We start from the raw sequence: 12,970 nt of genomic DNA, 5'->3' as shown, positions 1-12,970 counted from the left end.
GTGTATGGATATGATGTATATGGATATGATGTATATGGATATGATGTATATGGATATGATGTATATGATGTATATGGATATTATGTGTATGATGTATATGGATATGATGTATATGATGTATATGTATGAGATATAATAAGAATATTTCTCTCTCATCGTCAGTGACCTCAGAGGAAAGAGATGAGTAGACGCCATTGTCCGTCTTATCCCCCTTAGATAAGGATGGGTGGTCCGCGTCTAAGTGACTAATGGCCGTCACATGATCAGGCACAAAGTATTTCTAATAATTTCTTGTTATTTTTAAGTTAAAGGAAATCTCCCATCAGCATCCATCATCCCGGGAAGACGAGAACAGGAAGCAGCGAGTGACACATGAGACGTCGCTCTGTAAATCACAGTGTGAGGACTGGTCCTTCCCATCCTCCAGACTAAGCCTCATCTATCCCATCACTGCTATCCTGCCGCATCTATCCCATCACTGCTATCCTGCCGCATCTATCCCATCACTGCTATCCTGCCGCATCCTCCTTCATATCCCATCACTGCTATCCTGCCGCATCTATCCCATCACTGCTATCCTGCCGCATCTATCCCATCACCGCTATCCTGCCGCATCCTCCTTCATATCCCATCACTGCTATCCTGCCGCATCTATCCCATCACTGCTATCCTGCCGCATCTATCCCATCACTGCTATCCTGCCGCATCCTCCTTCATATCCCATCACAGCTATCCTGCCGCATCCTCCTTCATATCCCATCACAGCTATCCTGCCGTATCCTCCTTCATATCCCATCACAGCTATCCTGCCGCATCCTCCTTCATATCCCATCACTGCTATCCTGCCGCATCCTCCTTCATATCCCATCACTGCTATCCTGCCGCATCCTCCTTCATATCCCATCACAGCTATCCTGCCGTATCCTCCTTCATATCCCATCACAGCTATCCTGCCGTATCCTCCTTCATATCCCATCACTGCTATCCTGCCGTATCCTCCTTCATATCCCATCACAGCTATCCTGCCGTATCCTCCTTCATATCCCATCACTGCTATCCTGCCGCATCCTCCTTCATATCCCATCACAGCTATCCTGCCGCATCCTCCTTCATATCCCATCACTGCTATCCTGCCGCATCCTCCTTCATATCCCATCACTGCTATCCTGCCGCATCCTCCTTCATATCCCATCACTGCTATCCTGCCGCATCCTCCTTCATATCCCATCACTGCTATCCTGCCGCATCCTCCTTCATATCCCATCACTGCTATCCTGCCGCATCCTCCTTCATATCCCATCACCGCTATCCTGCCGCATCCTCCTTCATATCCCATCACCGCTATCCTGCCGCATCCTCCTTCATATCCCATCACCGCTATCCTGCCGCATCCTCCTTCATATCCCATCACAGCTATCCTGCCGTATCCTCCTTCATATCCCATCACTGCTATCCTGCCGCATCCTCCTTCATATCCCATCACAGCTATCCTGCCGCATCCTCCTTCATATCCCATCACTGCTATCCTGCCGCATCCTCCTTCATATCCCATCACCGCTATCCTGCCGCATCCTACTTCATATCCCATCACCGCTATCCTGCCGCATCCTCCTTCATATCCCATCACCGCTATCCTGCCGCATCCTCCTTCATATCCCATCACCGCTATCCTGCCGCATCCTCCTTCATATCCCATCACTGCTATCCTGCCGCATCCTCCTTCATATCCCATCACCGCTATCCTGCCGCATCCTCCTTCATATCCCATCACCGCTATCCTGCCGCATCCTCCTTCATATCCCATCACCGCTATCCTGCAGCATCCTCCTTCATATCCCATCACTGCTATCCTGCCGCATCCTCCTTCATATCCCATCACTGCTATCCTGCCGCATCCTCCTTCATATCCCATCACTGCTATCCTGCCGCATCCTCCTTCATATCCCATCACTATCCTGCCGCATCCTCCTTCATATCCCATCACCGCTATCCTGCCGTATCCTCCTTCATATCCCATCACCGCTATCCTGCCGCATCCTCCTTCATATCCCATCACTGCTATCCTGCCGCATCCTCCTTCATATCCCATCACCGCTATCCTGCCGCATCCTCCTTCATATCCCATCACCGCTATCCTGCCGCATCCTCCTTCATATCCCATCACTGCTATCCTGCCGCATCCTCCTTCATATCCCATCACTGCTATCCTGCCGCATCCTCCTTCATATCCCATCACTGCTATCCTGCCGCATCCTCCTTCATATCCCATGGGATTGTCCCAAAGCTACGGATCAATGAAAAGAAACACCAAAAAAGACATAACTATTTCTCCGGAGCTGAAACTATTCCCACGGGAAGAAAAAACTATCATCTCGCACGTCTTAATGTCAACAAAATTAGTGATAATTAAACACTGGAAACAAAAGGAATCTCCTCATAATCAGCAAAGTTATTACCCAAATGTACATAGATATTCTCAAGAAACTGGAACTTCTGGACAAATATGACATTTTTCCACCAATAAAGACCCACAAGTCCTGGTGTGACAAGCAGCCAGAGCTCCGGCACCCCTCACCCCCTGCACCCTAATCCCACCCATGTATATTGTACTGGTGCTGTAATAGTTCCCTGAATATTGGGGACTGTCTCACTGTTTGTAACAATCCTCATGGAAATATAATACAGGCAGTCCCCAGGTTACATACAAGATACAAGATAGGGTCTGTAGGTTTGTTCTTAAGTTGAATTTGTATGTAAGTCGGAACTGTATATTTTATCATTGTAATCCCAGTCAAAATTTTTTGGTCTCTGTGACAATTGGATTTTAAAAATGTTGTCATAAAAATCAATATTGACAATAAAGCTTCATTACAGACACATTTGATAACTGCTATAGCTGTTTATTGTAGCTGAGTGAGGGCTTATTTTCTGCGTAACAAATTGTACGGTATTTTCTATTCCATGTCGTGCACTGGGAAGCGGGAAAAAAAATTTCCAAACGCAGTGAAATTGGTTTAAAAAATTTTTTTTATGGCATTTTCGACTTTGGCCGATATTTTTCTTACACGGTTAAACATTGGGAAAAAACATTATTATATTTTGATAGATCTGATATTTTGGGACGTTGGAGATCCATCATGTTTATGATTTTTACTCTATTAGTTTTAGGGAAAGAGGGTTGATTACCCCCAGGGTTGTCGGATTTAACCTACCATATACAGACCACGGCCCCCTAATGACATCACGAGGGGCGACGATCTAAGCCAATATGGCGGCGACCATGTGACGCTGGCTTTTTAATGCTGCTAGCAGCCATTGAAGGGTGAGCATAGGTGTCCATGAGCCCTTTTCAAACACCCGAATCCGACGTGTGACGTAGTAATACCTCACACTTCATTAAGGGGTTAAATTATGCTAATGAGTTGGAGGGGCTACCCTAGCCCCTCTGTGACCTGTGTCTCCACTCCCCACTGCACAAGCTGAGGAAGCAGGAGGGAGTGTGAGAGTTTGTAAAGCCAGATCACAGAGGGGCTAGGGTAGCCCCTCAGGCTCATTAGCATTATTATAATAGTTGATATTAGAAGGAGGGAGGCTGTGGATTACAAATATAAGAAAGATCCCCCCAGTCACGGTGCCTGGATCTATGAGTAAGTGTCCCCTGGTTTATCTGGATGAATTTTGATGATAGATTACATGAAATATTGCAGTTCTTTAAAGCATCCACAAGGTGGCAGCATAACATACAATAAAGAACGGCATCTTGCTTTACAGCCTACTGTGAAATATAAGTGAAATCAGATTTTTGGGTGGAGAATTCCATTGATAATGATTTGACTTTACAGTTTCTCCACTGCTATGTTAAATGGTCTCTCACCTTGAACACGGCCTTGGCCCAGACACGGAAGGAGTCCTCCTGTCCACAAAGCTCATCCCCCTCCCCCATCTCCAGAATGCGCTCCCCTCCAAGCTCCTCCAGTCGTGTGTCTACTGCATGTCCAAAGGCACAAAAATGTGGATATGCTCGAGAACCGAGGCCGAACACCGAGAACCTGGAGGCAAAGATAGAGAAGTAAATGAAGACTGGACAAACAGAGACTATGATGTGTCCTCAGCTCATAATGATATCAATGAAGGAGCAGGACATCACCTGAGTGTCCCCAGGGGCCCCGCACTGTCAGTGTTACTGGACTCCTTCCGCTTCTTCTTCCAAGTGGTAACAAGTTGATCAGTCTGAGACACACTGTTAAACCTCGTCTTATAACTCCTGCAGAATAAAAATGTCAAGAAAAGGGAAAAGGTGATTACTAACTGTATAGAGAAGGCCAAAAAATAATACTGCCCCCTATGTATAAGAATATAACTACTATAATACTGCCCCCTATGTACAAGAATATAACTACTATAATACCGCCCCCTATGTACAGGAATATAACTACTATAATACCGCCCCCTATGTACAAGAATATAACTACTATAATACCGCCCCCTATGTACAGGAATATAACTACTATAATACTGCCCCCTATGTACAGGAATATAACTACTATAATACTGCCTCCTATGTACAAGAATATAACTACTATAATACTGCCCCCTATGTACAAGAATATAACTACTATAATACTGCCTCCTATGTACAAGAATATAACTACTATAATACTGCCCCCTATGTACAAGAATATAACTACTATAATACTGCCCCCTATGTACAGGAATATAACTACTATAATACTGCCCCCTATGTACAGGAATATAACTACTATAATACTGCCCCCTATGTACAGGAATATAACTACTATAATACTGCCCCCTATGTACAGGAATATAACTACTATAATACTGTCCCCTATGTACAGGAATATAACTACTATAATACTGCCCCCTATGTACAGGAATATAACTACTATAATACTGCCCCTATGTACAGGAATATAACTACTATAATACTGCTCCCTATGTACAGGAATATAACTACTATAATACTGCCCCCTATGTACAAGAATATAACTACTATAATACTGCCCCTATGTACAGGAATATAACTACTATAATACTGCCCCCTATGTACAGGAATATAACTACTATAATACTGCCCCCTATGTACAGGAATATAACTACTATAATACTGCCCCCTATGTACAGGAATATAACTACTATAATACTGCCCCCTATGTACAAGAATATAACTACTATAATGCTGTCCCCTATGTACAAGAATATAACTACTATAATACTGCCCCCTATGTACAAGAATATAACTACTATAATACTGCCCCCTATGTACAGGAATATAACTACTATAATACTGCCCCCTATGTACAGGAATATAACTACTATAATACTGCCCCCTATGTACAAGAATATAACTACTATAATACTGCCCCCTATGTACAGGAATATAACTACTATAATACTGCCCCCTATGTACAGGAATATAACTACTATAATACTGCCCCCTATGTACAGGAATATAACTACTATAATACTGCCCCCTATGTACAAGAATATAACTACTATAATACTGCCCCCTATGTACAGGAATATAACTACTATAATACTGCCCCCTATGTACAAGAATATAACTACTATAATACTCCCCCCTATGTACAGGAATATAACTACTATAATACTGTCCCCTATGTACAAGAATATAACTACTATAATACTGCCCCCTATGTACAGGAATATAACTACTATAATACTGCCCCCTATGTACAGGAATATAACTACTATAATACTGCCCCCTATGTACAAGAATATAACTACTATAATACTGCCTCCTATGTACAAGGATATAACTACTATAATACTGCCCCCTATGTACAAGAATATAATTACTATAATACTGCCCCCTATGTACAGGAATATAACTACTATAATACTGCCCCCTATGTACAGGAATATAACTACTATAATACTGCTCCCTATGTACAGGAATATAACTACTATAATACTGCCCCCTATGTACAAGAATATAACTACTATAATACTGCCCCCTATGTACAGGAATATAACTACTATAATACTGCTCCTATGTACAGGAATATAACTACTATAATACTGTCCCCTATGTACAGGAATATAACTACTATAATACTGCCCCCTATGTATAGAATGACCTATCCTCATATGACTGGAGGTACATGTGACACGTGTGCTTTGTGCTCGCTGTGACGTTATTGCTTTTTTAGTCATAACATGAATTATGTGAGAACAGAACATAACTGGGCTCTAAAATTAATCTGAAGCGCTTCCTTCCCGGGGATCCTGTTTCCTGCTGGATGGGGGAGAATGTGATATAATAAATGATTTGTGCCGCCCGTGTTTTCAACAAATCTGGGAATTAACCATTTGTAGGTGGTGTCAGTGTATTGTGTGGTATCTGTGTTCTGTCCCGGGAGCATCTACAGTTCAGTTCTTCTATATTCTATCCCAGATATCCCGAAAGTAACAAATCTCCCGGATTTGGGATCCGGTCACATTGGTTGTCACTCAGTTCACCTAGGTAGGTTCTTCTCTCTCGCTATGGAGTGTGAGGAGTTATGGTTGTCCACCTTGACAGCCTCTCCCTGCACCCAATATCTATATGTTCACTCCAAAAAATTGGGGCAATGTATATCTGGAGCAGGGCTGGTGTTGCCTTGGGAGCCCTCGCCACAGAATGGAGAGCACACTCTACCGAGCTCGGGCCTCATACACGCCCCCATCGATGTGTATATCCGCCTTCAGCATGGCGTCTAAGGCAGGGTCAGCAGGTCACCCTCCTCTTCCCTATACACTCACTTCTGTTGCTCCGGCTGGAGGGCGGCCACGTTGGGCGAGGTCATCTCCATCAGCTCCCGGGCGAATGCCTATGAGGTATAAGAGTAGAACGTATGTAGATGTAATGGGGAGTCATTGAGGGGTTAGGGAAGTACCGGGTAACATATAGGAACTTTACTTACCTCTCCGTTCTCTGGTGGGTCGCCATTTCCGAATGTACTGGTGACCACCAGAACCAGGGTCTCATGCTCCAGGTTGACGGTGTCATAGCGGTCCATACAGATCACCTATACAGAACACATGACATGAACGGGGGGATAATGGGGCAATATACATGACATCACCTAATCCTTCATACAGGAAACATGGTGGGGTGTCCATCTACATGCCCAATGCTGAGCATCTCCTTAGTATGTACATAATTCTTCTGCGCCATTTACATGACCTACTGGGCCCCTGCACCCTTCCAATCACCTTGTATAACATGGGAACCCTTCTAAAGTCCAACTCCAGAGCTAATTGCCCAATACTCCCCCCTCCCCCATAATCAAAGGTACACGACCACTTTTAGACCCTTCTAAAAAAAAAAAAAGTAGACATAATAAAAATTGGAAAAAAGGTTTAACTAGACTCTGTAAAGGCCCCGTCCTGAGATAACATCCCACTTCCCAGAGATCTTTACTGAATATTTCCGACCCACAACGTATTCTGTAGCCCACTAGACCCAATTTTCACGTTCAATTCCAGTGTTCTTGCCCCTAGTTGAATACCTACTGTACCTTCTTACCCTGGGATCAAAGGCGTACGCAAAAATGTTGCAGAGCTTCTGAGCGTAGGTCTCTGAACGTCCGGTCTCTGTAGCGTAGAGGATGGTGGCCTTCACCCTGCGAGCCATCGCTTGTCCCATCAATTTGGCGGAAAACTTCACTGCACTGAGAAACCAAAGAGAGGGTGATAATGACTTTTGGCCGCTAGTGTTGGGCAACGTATGTGGATCTTTACAGGGGACTTTTCGGTTGTCCTATCTGGTCATGAGATTTGTGGGTTTCAATCACAGAACTTCACACCTTGGGCTCCGGTATAATCTTATGGACTCACTTTGCGACTTCCTTAAAGGTTCTCTTCCTGGTGATGGTGCTCTGTGATCCCTTCCAGATGTGGTGCTTCCAGGCATCAGGCTGAAATGTCAAGATTCATATTGAGAAACATAGATCATAGCCAATATCTTGGCAGTCACAAGGAGGGTCATACGTGGTCCAATCTATTGAGCTGAAGTTACGTGTGGTCCATGTATGGCCAACTATCACCACCAGGGGGTCTGAGAACAAAAGGGCAATTTCTCAGCTACCAGAGGTGGTGGCGAGAAGCGTGAAGACAATGAAGAATTATAGATGGTAAACGTTCGCTGAGAGGTTTTCAGGAACGTCAATCTAATTTATTTTGGTCAAGGGGTAGAAGATGTGACCTCAGGTACCTGGTATAGGAAGGAAGGAGAGAGGTGGTAGTTGACCATCTCCTGATGGAACACTGGGGTGAGGCTGCCAGACGTCGGGGGCACAATCCAGACCCAGTCCGCTGGGCAGCCTCCTCGTAGGCGGGTCTCATGCTCCATGTGTTTCATGAAGGACTCTGTGGCGGCGTGGTGGTCCACAATGGTGACTTTATCACACTGAAAAGCACAAATATACAGAGCACTGCTTACACCCTGTGTCATTAGTATGTGGCCCCTAGGCTGGTAGCCATGATGCCCCTCAGACCAGGGGGTTACCTGGTAGCTATGTAGGACAGCAATGTTTATCTCCAGGGCGGCCCGGTCCTTCCACAGGGATGAGGTCTTCTTGGTGTCCAAACCGAGCCTCCTGGCCACATCCTGTGAGGATCAAGAAGGAAAAGCGGCTAAACATGAAATGTTATATTTCTGCCTAATGGATTCTTGCGGTGTGAGTGGAGCTGTGAATGCCGCTTGGAATGTAACTAGAGTGTAACACCTTTAAGTGCCCAGCATCTCTGCTCTTCTGATGTGAGGAAGGAGGCCGTGTATGTGCCTGGCAGACGGTGTATAAAGCTGCAGGATGGAGCCAGGGTATTGTGTGCGGGCAGATCTCCAGGGGTCCTCCGCATTTCCCGTCTTCTCTTCCACGACATATTGCATCCTGAATCTTCCAGAGCCGGGTTTGCCACATGCAGTTGGATTCTCACGTTTCCTTATTTTATTTTAAACGGTTTATTGAATAATATATATGACTGTACAATAATACAATCTGTAAACATTAAAGTATTGTTAGAACATAATCTCTTAACCCCTTAAGGGACGGAGGGTTTTTTCTCTCGTTTCTCGCTCTCCAACAAATCCATAACTTTTTCATTTTTCCGTCTACGGAGCGGTGTAATTGTCCGTAACAAATTTTACTTCTCAGTGACGTTATTCATTATTCCAGGACGAAAAAAAAATTCTAAATGTGGCGAAATTGAGTTCGCAAGGAAGTGACGCAAATGCGTTTTTTTTTGCCAGTTTTTACGACTTTTACTGTGCGCTCGAAATACCAGCTCAGGATTATTCCTTGATTTGATGCAATCACAATGACACACAATTTATTTTTTTTGCCATCTTCTGACGCTAATAGTGTACGGAGCTAGCTGAGGTGTCATTTTTTTACTTCCAGGACTGTGGAATGCGACATATTTTTTATGATGTAAAATGATGTAAAAGTAAAATGATGTAAATTTTCCGTTATGGAGACCACTGCCGCAAATAACCGTTTCTATATTTTGATAGATCGGCCACTTTGAGATGTGGCGATACTTAACATGTTTGTGAATTTTATTGCTTATTGGGGCAGATTTACTTACCCGGCCCATTCGCGATCCAGCGGCGCGTTCTCTGCACAGGATTCGGGTCCGGACGGGATTTATGAAGGTAGTTCCTCCGCCGTCCACCAGGTGGCGCTGCTGCGTTGAAAATCATCTGAACGTGCCGGAATACACCGAGCTGGACCAGGTGAAGGTAAGCGCTTCCCAAGCGACACATTTTCGGTTTTTAAATGCGGCGGTTTTTCCGAATACGTCGGGTTTTCGTTCGGCCACGCCCCCCCATTTCCGTTGCGTTCATGCCAGCGCCGATGTGCCACAATCCGATCACGTGCGCCAAAATCCCGGGGCAATTCAGGTACAATCGGCGCAAATTGGAAATATTTGGGTAACACGTCGGGAAAACGCGAATCGGGCCCTTAGTAAATGACCCCCATTATGTTTTACATCAGTTCTTGTGAATGGGGAGTGCTTTGAACTTTGGGTTTTTGAAATTTTTTATTATTTTGTAAACTTTTTTTTTTTAACTATTTCTTAGACCCTCTAGGGCAGTGATGGCGAACGATTTAGAGGCTGAGTGCCCAAACTACAGCAAAAAACCCACTTATTTATCACAAAGTGCTAAAAGGGTAATTTAATCAGAAACTTATTGCTCCCTGCTCTTCCACAATTATCAATCATATTGACTTATTGAGGATCCCAATACCATTAAATGAAGGAGGGGATATTCAGATAATCAATGTAGCTTTCCTTCAGGGTCCTTTTGAGAAAGAAGAATCGTGGGCAGAAGTTCCAACGATAATCCAGCCCTGTCTACACCTACTTCCTCTTCCTGCAGGAAGTTTCTGTAAAACTCTGCGCTGGAGTGATGCCTGGGTGCCCACAGAGATGACTCTGAGTGCCACCTCTGCCACCCGTGCCATAGGTTTGCCACCACTGCTCTATCGTACTTTAACCCTACATGGTCTGATTGTTCATATTACTGTATTGCAGTAGTCCCTTCCAGATATCACCTAAAAGATATGTTATTATCTGAGATTTTGATGCATTTTGGCCGGGGGTGTAAGAGGTCAGAGGAGAGTCGCACTATTTACCCCAAACTTAATCAGATTTGTCTGGGTGTCCCCTATTTTTGTATACTATCTTGTCATACGGAAGCAGGAGGAGGGTGGAGAATCCCCCATCTATCGCAAAGCGATGGACTTCCAGGCCGTAAACAAAGCTTCCCTAATGACCATGCGCTCATGGTATCACACAGGCAGATGAGTGGGGTAGTAGGTGGTGGGTATTAGAGAGAACGTCCATAACTGAAGCCCAGAACACAGAAATATAATGGCACGACTGCATCATAAGCCAGAAGTCTGCTGGGGAGTTAGAGCATCGGATACATTGCGGAGATTTGTGTAATCGGAGGGGCGTCAGGTAGGTCTGGTGTATGATATACAATGTATTCATTTATAGTTTATGGATGGGGAGACTGGTGCGGCTCCAATACCTCTGACATCAGATCTTTGTTTATTTCAATCTCACGTTTCCTTGTAACCTCTGCGATGCTCTCCACCTGCCATGTGCTGCTTTTTATCACATTTACTCACTTAAAGGGCTTCTCCAGAGGAAAAATTCTGCTTACAGCAATAGGTCGTCAATATCAAATTGGTCCGGGATCTTCACAGTGCCCCCCTGGGCACCGGGATTGGTTCTGGGTCCTGTTGGTTCGGACCGATGTTGCCAGTGGGCCATGGTAACGTCCCTTGTTTCCCATTACCTGCGCTATGGTCATAGATTGGGTTGTCCCCTGACATCGCTTCTGGCAAGCATTAACCAACAGGAGCCACAACCCTAAAAAGAGGAGCTGGAGCATGGTAAGAAGACTTTATATTTAATTTGTATACGTGCCATGCCCCCCGAGGTATTTCTGAAGACCCCAGTGATGAGAATAGAAAAGGAAGCAGGCAGCGCCATTCTCAGTGTATTGGTCGCACCTAGTTGCTGCAGATCAGCTCTCACTCAGCTGAATGAGAACTGATCTAAAATGACTCAGCTTGGCCACTACACAGAGAACGGCGCTGTCTGCTTCCTGTTCTATTCTCTGTGTATCAGCTCCTGAGACCAGCTGATCCATGTGTGGGGGATCCTTGTATCAGACACCTATGAATATGATATGGATGGGCCATTCTAAGGATAGGTCATCAACATTGTTAGCTTGGAAAAACGTTTTCATATAACCCAAAATTCTGTAAGCTTTTGTAACAGCTGCCTGCCTGCCTAACAGTTTGCATACACTACTTATGTGTCCTGTATAAAGTAATGGGGTCTACTCCTTCTTGAGGCATATGTATGTATCGTGTATATGATTCTGCATAAATCATATACACGATACATAGTGTGGACCTATACAAACCTCAGTTATGTTGTAGCGATAAGAGTCACACAGGTTCCTCATCCCGATCTCGGTGCTCATGTACCAGCCATTAAATGGGACGGCAGGGAACTCCAACCCTCCGATCTCCAGGAGTAAGCTGCTTACGGCAGGCAAGGCGTACCACTTCAATCCCAATTCTGCAAACCATTCGTAGCTGGAGAACCAAGGAAAGAAATGCAACAAGGGATATGAACAGGTGTGTAAATCATAACGAATACTGAGAATAAAAATAGGACGGTGCTCCCAAATCATTAGGGAAAGGTCAGATAACGGCCCTGACCCCGTCTAACCTATAAGGCCATTAGTGGACGATGTGGCAGTGATGGAAAGTAACTACTGAGGGGTTCAAGGCCTAAAGTAGTAAGAGGGCGACTGGCAATATTCCTCATGGCCTACAATGGTAAATTGGTTAATGGTCCAATCCCTGCAGTTCTAGGGAGAAGATGTGGTTGCTGGTGGCGTTTCTGATGGTGATGAGATAGGAAGGTAAAATGATACAAAGACCTCCATGGTAATCTGAGGTGACAATATGGTTACATTAGACCCCCCTGTAAGTCTAGGGTGATTAAGTGGTCAATGGTGACACCCTTGATAGCCTTGGATGCTGACATTTCTGGCTGTATTGGGTGGTGAAGTGGGCAATTGTTACATCCTATGTTATAATAGTAAACTGAGAAAATGTGTATGATGGGGATGGGGATCAATGGAAAAATCTCAGGTGGTCTCAGGTAGTGGTTCATGTTTAGGTGCCTCAGGGGGTCACACAACCCTGGTGGTCTAGGGTGGTAATTAGGTTAATAGAGATACCCTTGTAATCTAGGGTGTTGATCTGGCCCAGTTGGTCTAGAGAGGACATATCGCTACACATGATAAACCTATAGCGCTAGGATGCCTGAATGGGGAAAGACAAGGCACCACACAGGTATAGGCTCACTGTAAGCTCATGGGGTACTTAGTTTCTTAGAGATTGTTGTGAAA

General features: G+C 44.7%; 1 protein-coding gene across 1 annotated transcript in view; it reads right to left on the bottom strand.

Annotated features, from left to right (window-relative positions):
* The window catches only part of NOS3 (nitric oxide synthase 3), a 58,632-nt gene that overhangs the window by 23,472 nt on the left and 22,190 nt on the right, over nucleotides 1–12,970 (bottom strand). Inside the window, exons 8-16 of the mRNA XM_072154451.1 lie at nucleotides 11,972–12,146; nucleotides 8,531–8,632; nucleotides 8,237–8,431; nucleotides 7,861–7,940; nucleotides 7,550–7,694; nucleotides 6,945–7,049; nucleotides 6,784–6,851; nucleotides 4,148–4,264; nucleotides 3,875–4,049 (exon numbers count right to left, since the gene is read on the bottom strand). Coding sequence (XP_072010552.1) covers nucleotides 3,875–4,049; nucleotides 4,148–4,264; nucleotides 6,784–6,851; nucleotides 6,945–7,049; nucleotides 7,550–7,694; nucleotides 7,861–7,940; nucleotides 8,237–8,431; nucleotides 8,531–8,632; nucleotides 11,972–12,146 — 1,162 coding nt within the window. The remainder of the gene's footprint in view (nucleotides 1–3,874; nucleotides 4,050–4,147; nucleotides 4,265–6,783; nucleotides 6,852–6,944; nucleotides 7,050–7,549; nucleotides 7,695–7,860; nucleotides 7,941–8,236; nucleotides 8,432–8,530; nucleotides 8,633–11,971; nucleotides 12,147–12,970) is intronic.

Source organism: Engystomops pustulosus, chromosome 5 (genome assembly GCF_040894005.1).
Source record: "Engystomops pustulosus chromosome 5, aEngPut4.maternal, whole genome shotgun sequence".
In the NCBI taxonomy this organism is placed as follows: Eukaryota; Metazoa; Chordata; class Amphibia; order Anura; family Leptodactylidae; genus Engystomops; species Engystomops pustulosus.
Note: the sequence above shows the minus strand (reverse complement) of the source record. Positions and strands in the feature narration are given on the sequence as shown.